At 42.6% G+C, this 18,182-nt stretch overlaps 1 protein-coding gene and 1 long non-coding RNA gene across 2 annotated transcripts in view; one reads left to right on the plus strand and one right to left on the minus strand.

The window, feature by feature from the left end:
• MYH16 (myosin heavy chain 16) overlaps nucleotides 1–13,021 on the plus strand; it is a 29,645-nt gene extending 16,624 nt beyond the window's left edge. Inside the window, 24 exon segments of the mRNA XM_075164914.1 lie at nucleotides 117–203; nucleotides 206–306; nucleotides 968–1,085; nucleotides 1,493–1,566; nucleotides 1,705–1,834; nucleotides 3,157–3,316; nucleotides 4,667–4,721; nucleotides 5,314–5,459; nucleotides 5,461–5,557; nucleotides 5,889–6,000; nucleotides 6,194–6,321; nucleotides 7,093–7,289; nucleotides 8,175–8,307; nucleotides 9,581–9,652; nucleotides 9,654–9,699; nucleotides 9,702–9,803; nucleotides 11,061–11,127; nucleotides 11,129–11,189; nucleotides 11,321–11,385; nucleotides 11,387–11,416; nucleotides 11,844–11,900; nucleotides 11,902–12,028; nucleotides 12,847–12,908; nucleotides 12,910–13,021. Coding sequence (XP_075021015.1) covers nucleotides 117–203; nucleotides 206–306; nucleotides 968–1,085; nucleotides 1,493–1,566; nucleotides 1,705–1,834; nucleotides 3,157–3,316; nucleotides 4,667–4,721; nucleotides 5,314–5,459; nucleotides 5,461–5,557; nucleotides 5,889–6,000; nucleotides 6,194–6,321; nucleotides 7,093–7,289; nucleotides 8,175–8,307; nucleotides 9,581–9,652; nucleotides 9,654–9,699; nucleotides 9,702–9,803; nucleotides 11,061–11,127; nucleotides 11,129–11,189; nucleotides 11,321–11,385; nucleotides 11,387–11,416; nucleotides 11,844–11,900; nucleotides 11,902–12,028; nucleotides 12,847–12,908; nucleotides 12,910–13,021 — 2,339 coding nt within the window.
• Nucleotides 1–15,679, minus strand: part of LOC142089202 (uncharacterized) — a 34,071-nt gene extending 18,392 nt beyond the window's left edge. The window contains exons 1-2 of the long non-coding RNA XR_012676127.1: nucleotides 15,617–15,679; nucleotides 15,377–15,490 (exon numbers count right to left, since the gene is read on the minus strand). This is a non-coding gene — a long non-coding RNA (uncharacterized LOC142089202). The remainder of the gene's footprint in view (nucleotides 1–15,376; nucleotides 15,491–15,616) is intronic.
• Between the last annotated feature and the right edge of the window lie 2,503 nt (nucleotides 15,680–18,182).

Raw genomic sequence — 18,182 nt, forward strand, 5'->3', positions numbered from 1 at the left:
GCAGAAGAGGCAAAATCTTGCATTTCTTGCTAATGGAAGTTTGCTGCCATAAGAGGCAGGAGTTGTAGCAGCCTTTCATAGGATGAACACTGGATTCCCACACCTTCATTAGGAACAAGAGAACTTGTTGGATGCTGAGGAGTGTCTGGCCCAAATGATGAAATCAAAGACGGACCTACTGAGCCAGATCCTGGATATGAAGGAGCCGATATGAGTGCCAGCAACCTGGAGGATTAGCTCAACAATTTGAAATGTGACTTGGAAGAGCTGGAGACTACCTTAGCTAAAACTGAGAAGGAAAAGCAGGTACGAAGCATGACAGAGAGTTTTTTCTGCCTAATTCCTTCAGGGAAATGAACCCCGACAACCATTACAGCTCCTCCAGGCAGAGCACCCTTTGGGATGCTCAGATTCACTCAGCTCATCTCTCCCACAGTTTCTTATATTGTCTTCCAGCATCTCATATAACCCGGGATGGATTTAATTCTACACTTCACCTTTCTACCCCATAGTAATAGTCATTTCACAGCAATTTCTAGGGATCTCTCTACATAAAGACATCTGCATCCTCTACATTCTTTATTAATTATACCCACTTTTACATGGCAATGCTGGTAGGCCTCTACTTATAAAATGCCCCCCTCCATAGCCACGTAACTCCTTTCCACCTAGCCTTGGGGAATACTTCTCCCTCTCCTGCACCTGAGCTGTTTTTTATTTAATGTAATTGGAGAAGTTTTAAATCTGTACTGTAGCAGCCATGTGGCTGTCTGCTGCTTCTTCTGAAGTCAGTGTTAACATCCACAGGATGTTAAACTCACAGATGCCTCATATGTCTCAGAATTTATTAACTGAATCTCAGATTCCTTCTAAAGAAATACAAGTTTCCAGTGACATTTTGTCCTGGTGCTGCTAACGGCTTGTGTGATCCACAAAACCTGCGTGATATTCCCTTTCCTGTCTGCAGGCATTAGACCACAGAGTTCGAACTCTGACTTCAGATCTCTCTGCTCAGAATGACTCAGTCACTAAATTCCAAAAGGAGAAGAGGGCTTTGGAGAAAGTTCATCAGGCAGAAATAACTGCTCCATTTTTCTTTACTCTCTCCCATTCTCATTCTCCCAGTCTGGGGAAAGGAGAAAAAAAACATTGCTTGCTTAAATACTGTGAGACTACAGTTTGCTGCACAAACAGGAAGGGGGCCGTGTTTTTCTAGATATTAACTCATGGCAGCACAGTGAAATGTTGCCAATTTGTACCACTGCCCAAAGGAGCTACGTGAATTGCTGAGGGCAAGCAGGATTCTTCTGTAAGAGTCAATGCTGGACCGAGTTCCTGTGGGCCTATTGAAAATGCACACACAAAGCGCATACTGCTTTCAGGAAGCACCTCAGATGAATCTATTATTTGGGTTTTCAATCTGTTGCCAGGGCAGGGTAGTTAGTTTCTCACCCAACTCTGTTCACTAGCCTTGGTCTCTCCCTTCCTAGAAAATTGCAAGGTGAGGAGAACAAGATGAACCACCTGACCAAGAACGACAGCAAATATACCACTGAGATGCATGAGGTGAGGTGCAGTCCTATGGTCTATATTTTACATGGCCCTCTTTGGTCTATTTTGGACATCTTGGGCCCTTCTCAGAAACACCACCTCTATGTGTGTTATAAAGTTCTTTTTCACACTGATTCCACTTTTTTCAACTAGCTGGAGGACAAGTGGGAACAAGAAAAGAAGACCCATGGCAAGGTGGAAAAGGTTCATCATAAAGCAGAGAGTGACCTCAAAATGACAACTGCTAACCTCAATGAGATGAAATGAGCCAAACTTGGAAGAGGTTGTAAAGAATTGTCAATTGTAACAGAATTTCCCAGGATCCTACTGGGTGCAGCTGTGCTACATCACAGCTCTGACAGCATTACCTACACCTGAAAAGTCACCTGATCATAAAGTCACCAGCAAAATCCATAGTCATACCCTGATCTCTTCAGTATTAACTTAATGACAAGCAGAAGTACAGTTCAGTAATTCAGGTAAGCAGAATCAGAAATATGGGATTTTGTTTCCGAAGTCTTTCTCTGACTCATTGTCTGATATTTGTAATTCATCTTCTACACTCACCCACATATAAAATGTGTATAATCACCGGGAAGTTATGAGGCTTAAATGATTCATGTTTATGTAAGGCCTTATGATCCTCAGATAAAAATTGTTTTAGAAATTCAAAATATTATCACAAATTAGAACTTTATTTAGTGTCACTATTGACTACTTTAGTGACGGGTCTGCCAGCATTTCTCTGACAAACCTCCTCTTAGAAATTAACTTCCCAGAATACGTATTTCCAACTCTATATTATCCAAGCCACTAATTTACCTAGTTAAAGAGCTAAGTAGCTAAGACAATGTGTACAATCATTAATAAATACTGGCAAGCTTTGCTAATTCAAATTCTAACACAGCACTCCACAGGGAGTACAAGATACTTGTGCTTCAGAGCAAGGCCACTGGGACACTTAAGTGCCAGAAGAAAAATTAAGTGCTGGTGTTAGTCCTTCAGAGCTGCAAACAGACGACTCAACTTCCTGGGGTGCTTGTGCCTTTACTTGCAGACTGGTTAATGATGGAGTAAGGAGGAGCTTCAACAAAGGAAGCCCTGCCAGTCCCACTAAGGAGACAGGACACTAGCTCTCAACCCACTTGCAACAAAGATTAACCTATTCACTACAGAGTAGAAACACTTACTTGGCTTAACTCATTTGCTCTAACATCCTACCTTTTCTTACCCTTCAGTAGCCTGCTTGCGCAACTTTATCTTTTTGATAAGACTGAGTTGGCATAAAAGATTAATACAGACTTTTTAAGCCTACCCTGTTAAAATGGATTCTGTAGCCTATCACCCTTTAAACCCTTAAATAGCAGAACCAGCTGAGATCTAGTATTTATTTTTCCCCAGGTAGATCTTCACTTTTTTTCTACAGCAGATTCTGACTGCTTCTCTATGAGCTTGCGAAGCCCTCAGCTTGGAAACATTTGCCTTTTTAGCTTCCAGTGAATCAATACTTCAGCCAGCTCTGAGATCCAGCTTGTCTTGTATATTATCTACTCGCTCTAAACTTCACTTTCTTTGAAGTCTGCGGAACTGTACGCTCAACGGCAGATTTCCTGCCATACTGCTATGGCCAGAAGAAAGGTGATCTGCTGCAGGGACCTCCTCTTCTGCTTGCAGGCAGCCAGCAAAGACGGCTGATAGACCTCTTCACCCACTTTAATGCTAAAGGCTCCTGCAAGGCACTCACCCTCTCACTATGGAAGGACAGGTGGAAAAAACCAGAAATGAGGCCACAGCTCACAGGATGCACAGTGTTATCATTCTGAATTCAAATATGTTTTTCATCCAACATATTGCAGTGCCCAAATACTTAGCTAAAAACTCAGCATTTCAACAAAAACATGACCCACAAACCTAGATTGCAGCTATTTCTACGAACAAGCCTCTATTTCCCTCAAGTAACCAAATCAGCTTGATTATATTCCCGAAGGCCAAATTCCAACATGATACAGGAAGCTAACCATGCTGCAGATAACATCAGTTGTCTACTGAGACACCTGGCCAGGTCTTTCCTGCTTTGTTGGCTCGGTATTCCCAGCTGTAGATGTCTCCCAGGAAAGAAAATCCAGTAGAGCTGACAAACATATAGAGAAGGGAGTGAAGAAATTAAGATTCTTGTTTGTATTTCCACAAATTTCTCTCACATCTCTTGCTCATAGACACTGCTGTGCTTGTGTGTGCCCTCCAGGCCCGTATATTGAAGAATTGGAAGAAGATCTGGAAGCTGAGCATGCTATAAGAAAACAGGTAACAGTACCTGAGGAGGAAAAAACTCCTCAGGGGAGTGATTACACCTCTGAAAAGACCTGACAACATTAAGCTACTAATTAAAAAACAAAATTCCCCATGAAAGAGTAATAAGATGGACAACAATCTTGAACTCTAGTTTTAGCCTATGCAAACACACCGTTATAAATTGCACACGCTACTCCTTTCATAGAAACCTCTGAAGAAGGCAGCCACTGATGGGGCAGTCCTACACAGAGCAAGAGAGTAGCAGGCTGGGGAAAATGTGCATTTCTCTGTCCTGTGCTTCAGCTATCAAATCACCCCCTCCACTTTTTACAGTTCTATAGTGATGGATGGATCTACTCTAATAAATCTTACGTAAATTGCCAGGATGTGGTTGTTAAATATATAATCAGATTCATTAACAATGGAAAAGCCTGAAGATAATTTAGTCCCAAGAAGGTTATATTTTAATAGAATGCTCTGAACACATTCTAATGACTAATACAAATTGATAGCATCAATAATAAGTAACATTTCCATTTCAATTCACTTTAGAAATGCTAGCTAATTAATTCTCAACTGTATCAGGAGATAGGTCAGTGTTTTTAGACACCTTGCACAGGTGGGAAAACAGAGGTAAAGGAACTTGTCCAGTGACACAAAAAGCAGCAATGTCGGTTAAAGCAGAGCACAGCATTTGGGAATTCCTGTTCCTTCTTTGATTATGCCTCACGCTTGCTACCATTGTTTCCAAAAGGGTTATCCTTCTAAGTATACACAGGCTCTTTGGCATGAAATAAGGATTTCTTCCCCTCTTTCCCACTAGGTGGAGAAACAAGGAAGATTGCCTGGAAGAAGCTCGTGTTGCAACAACTGCTCAGGTCAGACACCTTCCCCACATGTGAGCATCTTCTCGCTTTCCTCAGAGAATGAGAAACGTCACTGGGACTCTCCAAAGGAGAAGCTTCTTCAGCAGCTTCTCTGAGCTCTTATGCGAGCCAGATCCTGCAGACCTTACCTAATCTTCCTCTCACACTGCAGACCTTGGAAGGGGTAAAGCACCAAGGCTCCATGAAATTCACTGTGAGCTTTGTTATTCCTATAGAGTTGGAGTGGAAGGTGATCAGAGATTCATTAGAAAGTTGCTAATTCAGAAGCACACAGTAAAAAAAGGAGGCAGGACTGTTAGGTGTATTTTCGATTTTTTTGCAAGGAAAATACACGGCCTGCAGTCCAGAGAATTACTCTGAGCTTTAGCAAGGAGGCCTAGAGATGATTAATCTTTCTGGAAGATACCAGCCACTGACCTTCTAATGGATTAATATCGAAGATGGGATTTGTCCCAAATAAAGAGACTATTAAAGCTAAATAAAAGGCTTCCAGAAGCCTCTCTTATAAGCATCCCTGAGGGCCTTACTGAGACTCCAAGGCTGCCAGATCCCAGCTGACAACACATACTTGGCCCCTTCTCAGATCTAACAGAACTGCAAGCGGGAAGCTGGGCTCCTGAAGCTGCTCCTTCAGCTGGAGGCAGTAGCCCTGCAGAGCAAGGTCATGGGCTCTACCCTGTGCAGGAAGCACATAGTTGCCATGGCTGAGATGGCAGAGCTCGTGGAGAATCCCCAGAGTGAAAGTGAAGCTGGAGACGAACAAACAGGTCACGAAAGCAGAGATGGATGACCTCAGTGCAAGCATGGAGTCTCTGCAGAAATCCAAGGTGAGAGGCCAGCAGGGAATTCCTCAACAAACCACCAATGCAGCCACGGGTGCAGCCATCAGTGCAAGGCAGAATTCAGCCCTCTGCAGTGCGAGCTAACTGATACCAGAAAGCAGCTGTTTGCAGGTGGTGCTGAACACTGCCTGTCCCGGCTGATGGAGTGGGCATCTCCCTCGCTAAAGACCAGAAAACACTCTGCACTCCCCCTGGCTATTACAGTCATCCCATTATAATTACAACCAACTGAAATAAACTGAGTTTGCAAGAGAGGGAGGATATTTTGGCCCTTCAAGCCTTACTCGGCACCATATGACTGACTCGTGTCTTACAGCTGAACTCAGATGCTCATGTTCACAAGCTGGAAGATAACCTGTCTGAAGCCAATGCCCAGCTGGCTGAGGTGGAGAAGAGCCAAGCTGAAATTAATGCCATCAGGCTCCAAGGTAAATTCCTTGACAGCTTTGTGCAGTGTTACCTCCCTCTGATCCTCCTCTTCCCCTACATTTCATCTAACTCTGGCATCCCTGCCCTGTCTCCTCTAGCAAATCTGCCCAATTCTTCTATCCTTAGCTTCTCTTTCTCTCCAGTCTGATTGAATTAGTTCCTCTCCTGCTTCTTTATGCACTTTTCCCACAGCCGAAAGCAGCCAGCTGAGTCGGGAGCACAAGGAAGCTCCGAGCAGGCATAACCAGATTGTCCACATAGAGATTTTTCTCACCCTGCAAGCAGATGACTTCAAGAGGCAGCTGGATGAAGAGTCAAAGGTACTGGGGACCACCAACTGCCTACCGAAGTTGCTGCTGTCATGGGACATGCAGTGCCTGCTCTTTTGCATGCTGTCCACTTCAGAGTAACAAATCTTTTGTGTTAGCTCTCACAAAGGAAAATTTTCTCATCCAAATTAATCTCTGGGCTTGTTACCAGCTGATCTTGGAGGCAGTGTGGGGGACATGAGCCTTGTATGGGTATGAAAATAAGATACAGAATCTCCCATGAGTCAGCAGCAAACAGCAGAAAACATACCTCTTCATTCTCAGTCCACTGTCCATTCAGTGGATCGTACAGCAGTTTATTTGCATAGATCACACAAGTTTGGCTCTAAATATACCAGTATTTCAGGTCTCTGTCTGACACATCTGTCTTGGAAATTCCTGCTTATCTCCAAAGAGTAATTCTAGTGCTGCACCTGTATATCAAAAGTCTGGCAAGAATTCTCTCTGTGTTCAGAACAATTGCCAAATGGATTTACTGTCATAACTCTTTTGAAACACTGCTTGAGAGAAAACAGTGATGATGACAAGGCAAGTTCTGTTTTCAGTTGTATGAGCTCAATTCAATTCACTGCAGTACAGTAAAAAACAGGTATGGAGAACAGGAACTGGGCTCCTGACCAGGAAGATATTTTGAAGCCTGAGATGTTTCTAGCTGGTCCAGAGCTGAGTTGTCCAAGGGAGCACTCCAGCTCTAGGGAGTGAGGTCAGTGTATTCGTACTTCCAATAGGACAGACACACAGTAATGGCTGTGCTATCTCTAGTCCTGCACTACTGCTGCGGTGAGCCTGGCCAACGCCCAGCATGATTTGGACTCAATGAAAGAGTAGTTGGAGGAAGAGGAGGAGAGCAAAGCTGAACTGCAGTGCCTGGTCTCTAAACTCAATACTGAAGTCATAATCTGGAGGACTAAATACAAGACTGATGCCACTGAAAAAACCAAAGAGCTGGAAGAAACCAAGTGAGCACTCAGCTTTCAGGGAGTCTGGGACTTATGGCAGTCTCATTATTTAGTTTGGCTGCTGAGTAACAGCTTACAGATGTGATCTGTTAGGACTCAATTTGGTAAGACAGAGAGAAAGCAAAGGGCTCCAGCCAAGAGAAAGAAAATAATACTTGCAATAATAAACAGGGACTATTGAGACCTAACACTTGTACACTGACAACAGAAAACCAACACTGATTCCTTCTGATAAAAGCTTGAATTTGGATAGCCTTTCTTTATTCCAACAAGGACTTTACTCTTCCAGCAGCCCTACAAAAGCCACTAGCATTACCTAAGAATAAAGCAAGAATCAAATCGGATTAAACCCCTTAGAATCCGGTCCTTGAGAGCTGGTATTACAGTCTAGAAGTTGAGCCAATCTTTGTAGCAGTCTCTCTAACAGAGCTAACATAAAGGTGCTTTCACATAATAGCAACAAAAGTTAAGGCATCTGGAGGGTTTCACTGTGCGCCTGAATAAGTTGAGACAAATGGAGCAAGCTACTACATCTCTGCATGACTTTGTACTGAGTCCCAGGGATATTCAGAAGGGAGGGAGGCTACTTTGCTCTTAGACACTATCCCAGTCCTTGAGATACCTGAATGGAAGGTGGAAGTATCTATCACCAGGTTACAATCCAGCAATAAAGAGCTGAGCTGCGGCCCAATATGCCATATCCACCAGTGGAGGGAAAGAACCAGCCACTTGTTTTACAGTCCTTTTTCCGAGCCTGCTGCCAGGATTTCACCTTTTCACTGGTGAAAAAAGTGATGCTGCTTGAGATGAGGGCTGCTGACTCCTACCACTCCTCACACCACGAACTACTTGCTCATCAGGATATTTCTGCCCTCCCTCCCTCAGGACAAAGTTGGCTGTGAGGCTCCAAGAAGCAGAGGAGACACCTGAATCAGTCCAAGTCTGGGTTACCAACACAGAGAAAACTGAGCAGAGGCTTCAGAAAGAAGTGGAGGACCTCGCTGCTGACCTCGAGAAGGCAAGAAATCCAGCCATTCAAGAGTGCATCCAGCACAAGCCTGACCAGCAAGATCTAAGACCTGTTACTGGGAGCCCTGAGAGTCTTTCTGTTAACTCAAGTCAGCTTTGGACTGGTCCCTTATTTCTTACTATTTTAAGATCTCCCTATTAAATGTCAAGTAATCTGTATGCCCATGAGAAGCAAGGCTAAGATTTATCACATCAAGAGAAAACCCAAATGAGAGCCGCAGCTAATTCCTAGGAGCACACAGCATGCTTCTGGTAAGCTCATTAGCTGACTTCCAGAAGCAAGAGTACAGCTAAAGCAAAAGCCCTCCTTTATTGCAAGGCAAAGTATTCATCTTCTTTTTAAGGATAATGATATCCTGCTTTGAACTTTTCAGTGTTGCAGTACGAGTGGGTTGGCCACTGGTTATTAACTACCATACTCAAAGCAGATCTAAACAACATGTAGTTTAAACACTAGCAACAAATGCTCCTTCATTAAATTAGTATTTCTACTCTTGCTAGTTTTAGTGTAAGAGCATGAATAGTAGTGCAACCATGGGACATTTGAATAAAAACGTTACTTAAAATAGGCACAAAGGCTGCTCCAAATCCACTGAAGTCCTTGGGTATCTGCCAATGACTGCAGTTGGCTTTAGAACAGGTCTCAAGAGCCGAAAATCCCACATACAGCATTACATTACTGGGCTGAAAAAATCTGTTTCACCATCACTTTCTTTAATGAAGCAGTTCTTTATTCTATGGTGTGCTTGTCACCATGGTATCTGAACGCATGTACGGATCATAAGGATATGTAGAATATTTGTGATTAAAAGCTCCTAGGAAAGAAAAATGTACCTTTACTCTTTCCCTTCATGACAAGCAGTTAAACACAGTCTAAAATAGTCTTGAATAACATCTTGTTTGTAACTGAATCGTCTTTGAAATAGAAAGAGTCACACTAATCAACTCAGGCAATTACTAACAGCACATCTGCACAAGGAATATCTGAAGTGGAAAACATTTGCTCCACAGCAGCATCATTATAACCGCAGGAGCAAGGAAGACTATCTCACTGATGGGAACTGGGTGATCTTGTTAAATTCCTAATGGTGAGGAAAGAAAGCCTCGTAAACATTTTAATCATCCATTCAGAGTGACCAAGAGAAACTCTGCCAGTCATTAGAGTGGCTGCCAATTTAACTGTGACTAGCTGGCAGGACATGCAGAGAAGTGAAGTGTAAAGAAAACTTGTGTCTGGTGAATGCTTGGCTTTATCTTTCCAGGCCAATGCTGCTTGTGCTGCCCTGGACAAGAAGCAGAGAGCCTTTGATAAGATGCTGGCAGAATGGCAACAAAAAATGCAAAGAGCTGCAGGTGGAAGTGGATAGTTCCCAGAAGGAATGTACACAACTGAAAATTTTGAGCTTAAGACTGCCTATGAAGAATCCTTGGAGCACCCAGAATCTATGAAAAAGGAGAACAAGGGCTCTTCACGGTTAAGTCCTGGTTTGATGTTAAAAAACTCTGCAAATCGTAAGCCCCTTGATTCCTACTGAATCATCTCTTGTGGCGTTTTCCAGCACCAATTCCACTTTTCTTATTTCTAGCAGTGCTTTCACTCTCTGGGAACATACATTTGATGGACTTAAAGTCGCAGGCTAGATTCTGCTCTTGGGACAGAGTCTGCAGTCACACACACGCCACCCCTATCGGATCAGCCAAGATTGTAACCAGCACCAGGTACTGCTTCCAAGGAACCGACTCTGGGGATAACATTCAGGATCGAGGTAACTTCTGCCCTTTCTGAACCCTCAAAATGCGATCGCAATAGCAGCTTGGTTGTGCTCACTGTTATACTAGGAGGTCATCACTCCAGGCTGGGCCACATATCATCACAAGAGCTCCGCATAAGGGAATAATGGACCGGTTACAGCATTAGGCTTAAATAAGACACAGGCTGCAGTCCCAGTTCAAGCTACCAGCATTCTCTCTAATTCTAAGAAATTCACTTACGGGACTATTAACAATGGCCAGCTTCGCCCTGGGAAGATGACGTTCCCTTTAACCTCAGTGGGGAGGATTAGGCATCTCCAGGAATCAGTTCAGAGCACATCAGTTAAACTCCTGCTCAGAGTCTCCTTCTTTGCATCACTTTTCCCCCACTGGCTGTACAGGGAGACCAGTTGCCTTGGCTGATGTTTGGGTTTGTATTGTGTTGTGTTTTGTTTTTTTAAAAAAACACTTCCATAAATTGCAAAAATTGATCTCTTACAGGAGGCTGGAAGATGACACTGTAAATATTTAGAAAATGCTACAATCTGCTGCCCTTGCGGCCAACAGAAAACAGTGATGGACTCCCTGGCACAGACCCAGTGTTTTCTGGGCTATCTCCCCCAACCCTTTGCTCTGGCCTGCATCGGCTGGCAGAAAGCCCTGTTCTGCTGCACAGAGATGATGTGGCGTCCTGTTTTCATTTTGTAAGAGCAACCATCTGAAAGGGGGAGAGGGAAAGGCTGGATAAAAACTGGAAAAAATCTCTTGATTTCATAGGCTTCATTCTTCCACCTCCATGAACACATGCAGCTAGCAGGGCTCATTCAGAAATCCAGGATAATATTTAGCAATGAAAGAAAAGGGCAGCTGATATAAAGTGACTGGAAACATTTCATGCCACTTCCATTCAAAGAATCTGTCTGGTGCACTTGGTAAAGTTCATAGTCCTGAAATAAACCTATCATATGAAATATCCGTTTTCTTCCCTAGAGGAAATTAAGGATCTAATCAATCAGCTGGGGGAGGGAGGGAAAAGCATTCATGAGCTGCAAAAGATAGAGACTGGAGATTGAGAAGGATGAACTGCAGGTGGCACTGGAGGAAGAGTCTTCCCTGGAGGTACCAATGCTACAGATGTGACAGCCGCACACCAGCCCGGTGGCTGCTGCCCACATTCCATCAGATGGATTTTGTATGTATAACCCCACAAAGGGCATTTGTTTGTCCATCTGTTGCACCCTTCCTTACAGGCTGAAGAAAGTAAACTGATTTGCACTCAGCTCACACTGGCTCAAGTTAAAGCTGACTTTGACAGAACATGAGAAGGAAGAATTTGAAACAACCAGGTACAGCAATGATACGACATTAAGCCACAGGCAAAGGCTGCAGCATGGAGGTTTTGAGTTAGACACTAGGAAAGTTTTATAATCATTAAGGGGAATTATTCCTTGGACCAGATTGTCTGGAGGTTGTAGAGTCTCCATTATTGGAAGTTAAGTGCAGTCTGGTCAGACGTTGTCCAGTGGGACTGGTTTAGCAGGAGATGATCCAGATTTTAGGCAGTAGATTTTTAAGATGACCTCTTGAAAGCTCTCCCAGCCCTATGTTTTAAAAGAAGGTATTCATGAATGGCAAAATCCCGGTATCTCGGTTTTAAACAGGTTTGAGAAGTTACTGTATTTTTATTACTTGGTGGGCAATAATTTGATACAAAAGCTGGATCAGACTCAACATAACAGAATGCTGTACCATATGGCTCACTGGACTCCACAGAAATAATCAGCAGCGTGCAACTGAGTCTCTGCAGGCGAGTCTGGAGACTGAAGTGGAGTGCTGAAGCTCTCGGGCTCAAGAAGATGGACACTGACCTGACCAGCATGGAAGTGCAACTGGATCACACCAACAGGAACAACAGTGAGCTTGTCAGAACACTGAATAAAGTGCAACATCATGTCAAAGTAAACTGGAGAGGGTGGAAGCAGGTCCCTGGATGGAAAAGCATACCAGTTCTATTTTATAGCTTAAGCAACACAACAGTAGATTATGTACTCTTGTTTAGACAGACATCTTGAACAAATTGAGAATTTCTATTCAAAAGCCCTGTTTCTATTTTCCCACTCATACCAATTTCAATCTGTAGTAGCTCCAACAAATCTTATACAAGACAAGCATTACTATCAGCTTTTGTCAAACTAGAAACCCAAAGAACTATTCATATGTAATTAAAACAAAAAAGTTCTGCTTTTCTTCACAATCAGAAGTTGTGATTGCTGTTTGGACAGGACAGTCAAGAAATGGACTAGAAACTAACAGAGATGTAAAACTAAGGAGCTTTCTTTGGCTCTTCATTTCTAAAATAAAACTAAGTAAGTAAATAAGTAAAAGGTTAGTCTCTTTGTTGGAATAAAGTGATACAACTGCTGCCAAAAATCCAATTTTAGTGACTTAAAGAGCAACAACAAAGATTCTTTCTCTCTATACACATGTATATATATATATACACACACACTCAAACCTAACTGGTCCTCAGTTACATCACTCTCAGTCAGAAGTAATTTTCTTAAAGTCAATGTGGCTACAATGATATAAGACAGGCATACATGACACTGGGATCCAGTGCTGGGAGTTTTTTGCGGGGTTTGGTTTTGGTTTTTGCCTTTTTTTTTTTTTTCAAAAATCTGGCAACACCTTAAAGAGCAGCTTTGCAGAGAGACCTCCTACATCTTTCAGCTTCCTCTCCCTTCATTATTTACATTAATCTTTCATCTGCTTTCAGGACCTTCGGATCCAAACGGATGAGGATGCTCGCCAGCACGAGGAGGAGCTGCAGCAGCAGTACGTGCCGCCTCAGCCCACTACAGTCAGAGCTGGAAGAAGTACAGACCGGCCTGGAGGGCAGCGAGCACTCTCGCAAACTCCTGGAGCAAGCAGAGGTCATGGGGAACACATAATTAACTCAGTGTCCATGTACAGAGAAAGTAGAACAATTTATGCAACAGCTACCTTGTCAGAGAGTTTATGTGCATGTGGTTTAACATTAAATCTTAACTCTGGGTAAGAAGTGCAGGATTAGGCCAATGATGGGTAAATATAACAGTGGTCTGTAAGATAGGTCTGATAACTCTATGGAACATGAAGAGCTCAGTCTTTAGAGATATTATACTGATAGCAGGATTTAAAAAAAAACATCACCTTGGCCCAGCTTTGCTCCTAGCAAGGCCTATGAAAAGACTTTTAGCAAATTCAGCAGTAGTTAACTGAGCTGAGTACTTCTGAAAAACCCACCTTAAAAAGGACAGTGTAAAATTCTGTCTCCATTGAAACTATAGTTTTACTAGTTGTTTCCATGGTGCTGGGATTTCTTCCACAGACTGTAACCCACAGCGAGATCCATTTTAGTGAAATTTTAAGCATTCTTGCGTTACAGATTGCAGTATGAAGTAACATACCTGCCATTTCATTTTGTGCGTAGATTTAAGAAGCTACTTTAACATTCACCATTATAGTCTGCATTTCTTTTCCATAAAGACCACACATGCTAACATTTCCAAGGAGAAGAGTATAACTTCTGGAAAGGACTGATAATACAAGAAGCATTTCTCAGCTGCAATTATGGGACATCAGTTATAAAAATTGAGTCGTAAATGTGGTTTTTATTCAAATAGGTTAAAAAATGCAACCAATATATTCACTTCCAATTGACTGATGATAAAAGGATTCATTTTTAGCAGGTGAACTGCTATCTCCATAGCAAATTTGAGTTTTTAAACTTATTTGTTATACAAAACCTACAGAGCACAGAACTTGTGCAGCATTCTGGAACACAATGGTACATTTACTTGATGTTGTTTTGCTGAAGAGCAGCTTGTGTTGCTAGAATGCAGTTTTTCTATTAAAGCCTTTGTAGTTCTCCTTTCTTAGAGTGTTTTTTTATTATTATTATTTTTACAGCAGCAACAACAGTCCTTCAATGATTCATATCAGTAAACAGTAAGCACTAAATGAGCTGTGGGGCTCATATTTTCCACGAGATAAAAAGACACATACATATTGTAAACTGTGGAGCAGAGACTATGTTTGTTGAGAATGCAATCAAATACAGTTTCAGTTGGGTCTAAAGCCAGCTGCTGCTACGCAGCATAACTTTGAAATAAGTAATATTGGTATATAAACTCAAATTCATACACACAAAAATTCAAGAAAACGAACTCAGACTCAAGACCTGTTAGACCCAACAGGGTCTATTTCTGCCTCAGAGGTGTATCATAATTTTAGCTCTCATTTACCGTGCAAGTAAATACACAGGTCCTAATGTTCTGCAATGCAGATCCAGTGGGGATGAATCCCACTTGGCTTAACAGTGCACAATTTTATAGAGAAAAAAAAAACTCTACAGAAAACTGTGATGCACAAATCATCTCTTTGAGAGCCAAACGGAAGAGCTGAACAGATAAGACATTCTGGGTCTCTAAGACTTCTTTCTGCTCTCTAGAATCAGTCTGCTTACTATTAAATGAAAGCTGGAGCCTGACCTTCAATGCACTACTAATGAGCATGAGGAAATCATCAGTGAGTGCTGAGCAGCTGATGAGAGAGCAAGGAAAGCTGTGGCTGATGTAAGTCACCTCCCCACTTTTCTGCCCTTTACGTTGGTAGCTGGAAGCCTTAAGGTATATATTCCGTTATTTCTCTCCAGTGCTGATTTGAAAGCACACTGTTAATAATACATGTCAGCACTTGCATTGCTTTTTATGATCCTGAAAAGCAGAATGCACATTAGCTCACTGATTGCAGCCTGGCAAAATTAATCTGCAAAAGAAGAAATCCACTTCCTCTCTGCCTCCCTGGTAATCTACATCACAGATGGCACCCTGAGGAATTCCTCCATTTCCTCTCGATTTATCCTTTCCTTCGCTTATTACACAACTCCACTCATCACACCTATCAGGCCTCCAACAAAGAGTAGGCCGGCTTCCCTCTCTAGCTAGTCAATGGCATTCGTAATTGGCACAGAGGGGAGAAATGTTGCCAGCACTGAGCAGATTGCTCCTTTGGCACTGTGCTGACAACTGGCACTTCAGAAATATCACAGCTAGCTGTGGATTTAATGCACAGCATTTCCTCCCAGAGTGAGGCTGAGCCTTCTGCCACCTTTGCGCTTTCAGCTACTCCATGTTCAGACAATATCTTCACCTTCCATCTACAGCACACTCTCAGCCACCTTCTTTCCATTGAAAGGTAGAAACCAAAGCCTGAAGTGTCATTAGAACTGAAGCTATTGACTTAATAATAGGTGGGGATAATACCTTTGACTACTCCAGTGATACTGAATGAGCGTACCAATCCAGAATTGTCCAAGTCAGCTGGGATTACTTCCATTCATTTCAGTCAACTGTGGATCCAGCCTTTAGAAAGGTAGCCTATGATACACAGAAAAATTAAAAATATGGCAAAATTTCGCAGAAGGTAACATACAGATATCGGGTCTACATATCCTAGCTTTCAATGCTCTGCATAAATAGCTGTGCTGTCAGTCTGTTTCATACCTTCCTCACAGGCTTCCTGTGTGGCAAAAGATCTGTGTCAGGAGCAGAATCATTGCGTGCACCTGGAAAAGATTAAGAAGAACTATTAAATTGCAATAAAAGACACGTAAGTCAAGATACAATAGGCTGAGAAGTTAGCCCTGAAAGGAGAAAAAAAGCACCATCAGAAACTCCAGGGTAAGAAAAACATGTACAAATATATTAGAAAGATCATTCCAACAGAACAGCTATGAAACTCTTTCTGCACCTGAGCTTCCACATTCAGCACAAATACCCGAAAAGGAATGTTTTCATTTAACAGCCAACATGTCCCAAAAGGAATGCACTAATTTAAGGAAATCCAGACTAGGCAGAAAAGAGGCATGTAGGACACTCTCAGCCCACTGGAGCGCAAGATAACTTCAGCACTTCGCACCTTGCGCAGAACTCATTGATCAGAATCTTTATGGTGCTTGAGTACAGCAGTAACAAGCCACTGGTATCAGCAGTGGATCTACACCCACGAAGGAAAATTTGCAAGGTGTACTGTCATCAGCAGCACGACTTGCCATTTATTTTTCAACTGCAACAAAACTCTAGAGCATGAGTAGCTTCAAATTCCTGGGGCAGATACCATCTTCCTATTTCTTTTTCTGATCCTCATAATTCCACATCAACACTTCAAATCCCTTCCATAATCATTTATCTTTCTGCTCCTTTTCAGATGAAGGAACTGGAAATAGAGTTAGACTCCAAACAGAAACACCACGTGGACACTGAAAATTCTGCACAAGAACCAGAGGCCTCTAAAGGAGCCTGTCTCCCATGAAAGCTGGCCACAAAACCAACTAGTGCATGCAGGAGCAGCTGGAAAAGATGCAGAACAAACTGTAAACTTACAAGAGACAAGTTGAGGAGGTTGTACATATTCCCTGCTCCAGCTCACTGTTTCATCACACAATTGTACCTTGTGCACCAGGGGCATTTTGCCTTTCCAAAACACATAGTGCAGGAAGCACATGTTCAGTGCCTAGTGATAGCACCCCCAGGCATGTGGCTCACTGCAGACTTGCAAGCACCTACTGAGACAGTCACCCAAAAATGTGCATCATTCTCTACAAAGGATTACTCTCCTCTCCCTTCCTTGCAGCCACTTTCTGTCCTCAAATACAGTCTCTAATATGTGCACAGATACGAACACACAATTTAAAAAGTAGCTATTAACTACCATTCTTTAGGGTCATGACTATATTCCTCACCTTGATGTCGTTATGCAGAGATATCGGACATGTTCCAGGTCAGTTTTTTTCCAATGCAAAGAGTTCTCTTGTTAAATCAAACCCTTTCTGGTACAGGAACAGGAGGCTATCCAGAGCCTGCCACGTAAAGGAACACCGTACATGAACTGAATGACGCAGAGGAGAGGGAGATGGGATGGCTGAATCGGCCCTAAACAAACTGCACACCAGGCATTGTGTCTCAGCAAGCAAAGGACTCGCTTACTGGGGAGCTTATCCAGTGCCTAAACCCTCTTCCTCTGTGTCACTGGCTCAGGAATAGGCACCGAAGCTGGAGCTCACATGTTTGAACCCACCTGCCATGAATTTATTAGAGCAGAAAAGGGTGTGGGACGGAGATGAGGAAAACATAGGTGTGTTCTCAACACCAGCCGACTCATACAGTTCCCTATGAAAGGGAACAGAGATATTCCACAAGTCTCTTTACGCACAGAGATAAGTTCTGAAATGGCTAATGGTTAGTACAGATGTGTTTTCACTAATGGTAAAATAGAAAGGGGAAAAGAGCAGCATCCTTCTACTTCCAAAAGGAACGCACATTAAGGGCTAAATCTTTTCTCAAGGGCACCAGAATTGCACAGCAAGGACCTCTCTTAGGAAAAAGCCCACCTCATCCTGGCACTCAAGGACACTTCTGTACACTCCAACAGTCTAGCAGGGAAGACAGGGTCCAAAACTACGCAAAGCAAGCACCACCCAATTCCCACTCCCTCTCCTCCTTCCCCTGGGGTAAAAACATGGGGTTGAACATCATTGCTTATCAAAGTGATTTCTTTACATAGCAAGAGGTTTTATGGGCATGTGCCTAGATATTATAGCATTTCTACCTTTTCTGAGCAAGGTTTCGGCAGGTAAATAATATGCTACTGCAACACAGCTTCAATCTTCTCTTTTCTTCCAGAGTACTGTGTATCTTGCCAAGAGCTGCCCATTGAAAAAATGCTGTAGTACTGATTAAAACAACAGATTTGAGACACCAAAAAGTGGCCTACCTGGGAAAAAGACCAGAAGACAGAAAAAGTGTACAATGATCTGCAGATGGAAGAATTATCTGTGTGTCAGACCCAAAAACCTGCAAATAATACTTCTCAAATATTCCAGTACCTGGAATGAAGACATCCAACACTACTTGAAAAGGATCTGTAGTAACACAGATTGGGGATTTTTCAAGTCAAGGATATAAGGTGCAATCTGGGCCGTCTCTTGCAAATAATTCCTTTCATCAATAGCCTTCATTCATAGCCTTAATAAAGCTTACTGTATGGGGAAAAACTTGAATTTGTTCGCAG

Source organism: Calonectris borealis, chromosome 16 (assembly GCF_964195595.1).
Source record: "Calonectris borealis chromosome 16, bCalBor7.hap1.2, whole genome shotgun sequence".
In the NCBI taxonomy this organism is placed as follows: domain Eukaryota; kingdom Metazoa; phylum Chordata; class Aves; order Procellariiformes; family Procellariidae; genus Calonectris; species Calonectris borealis.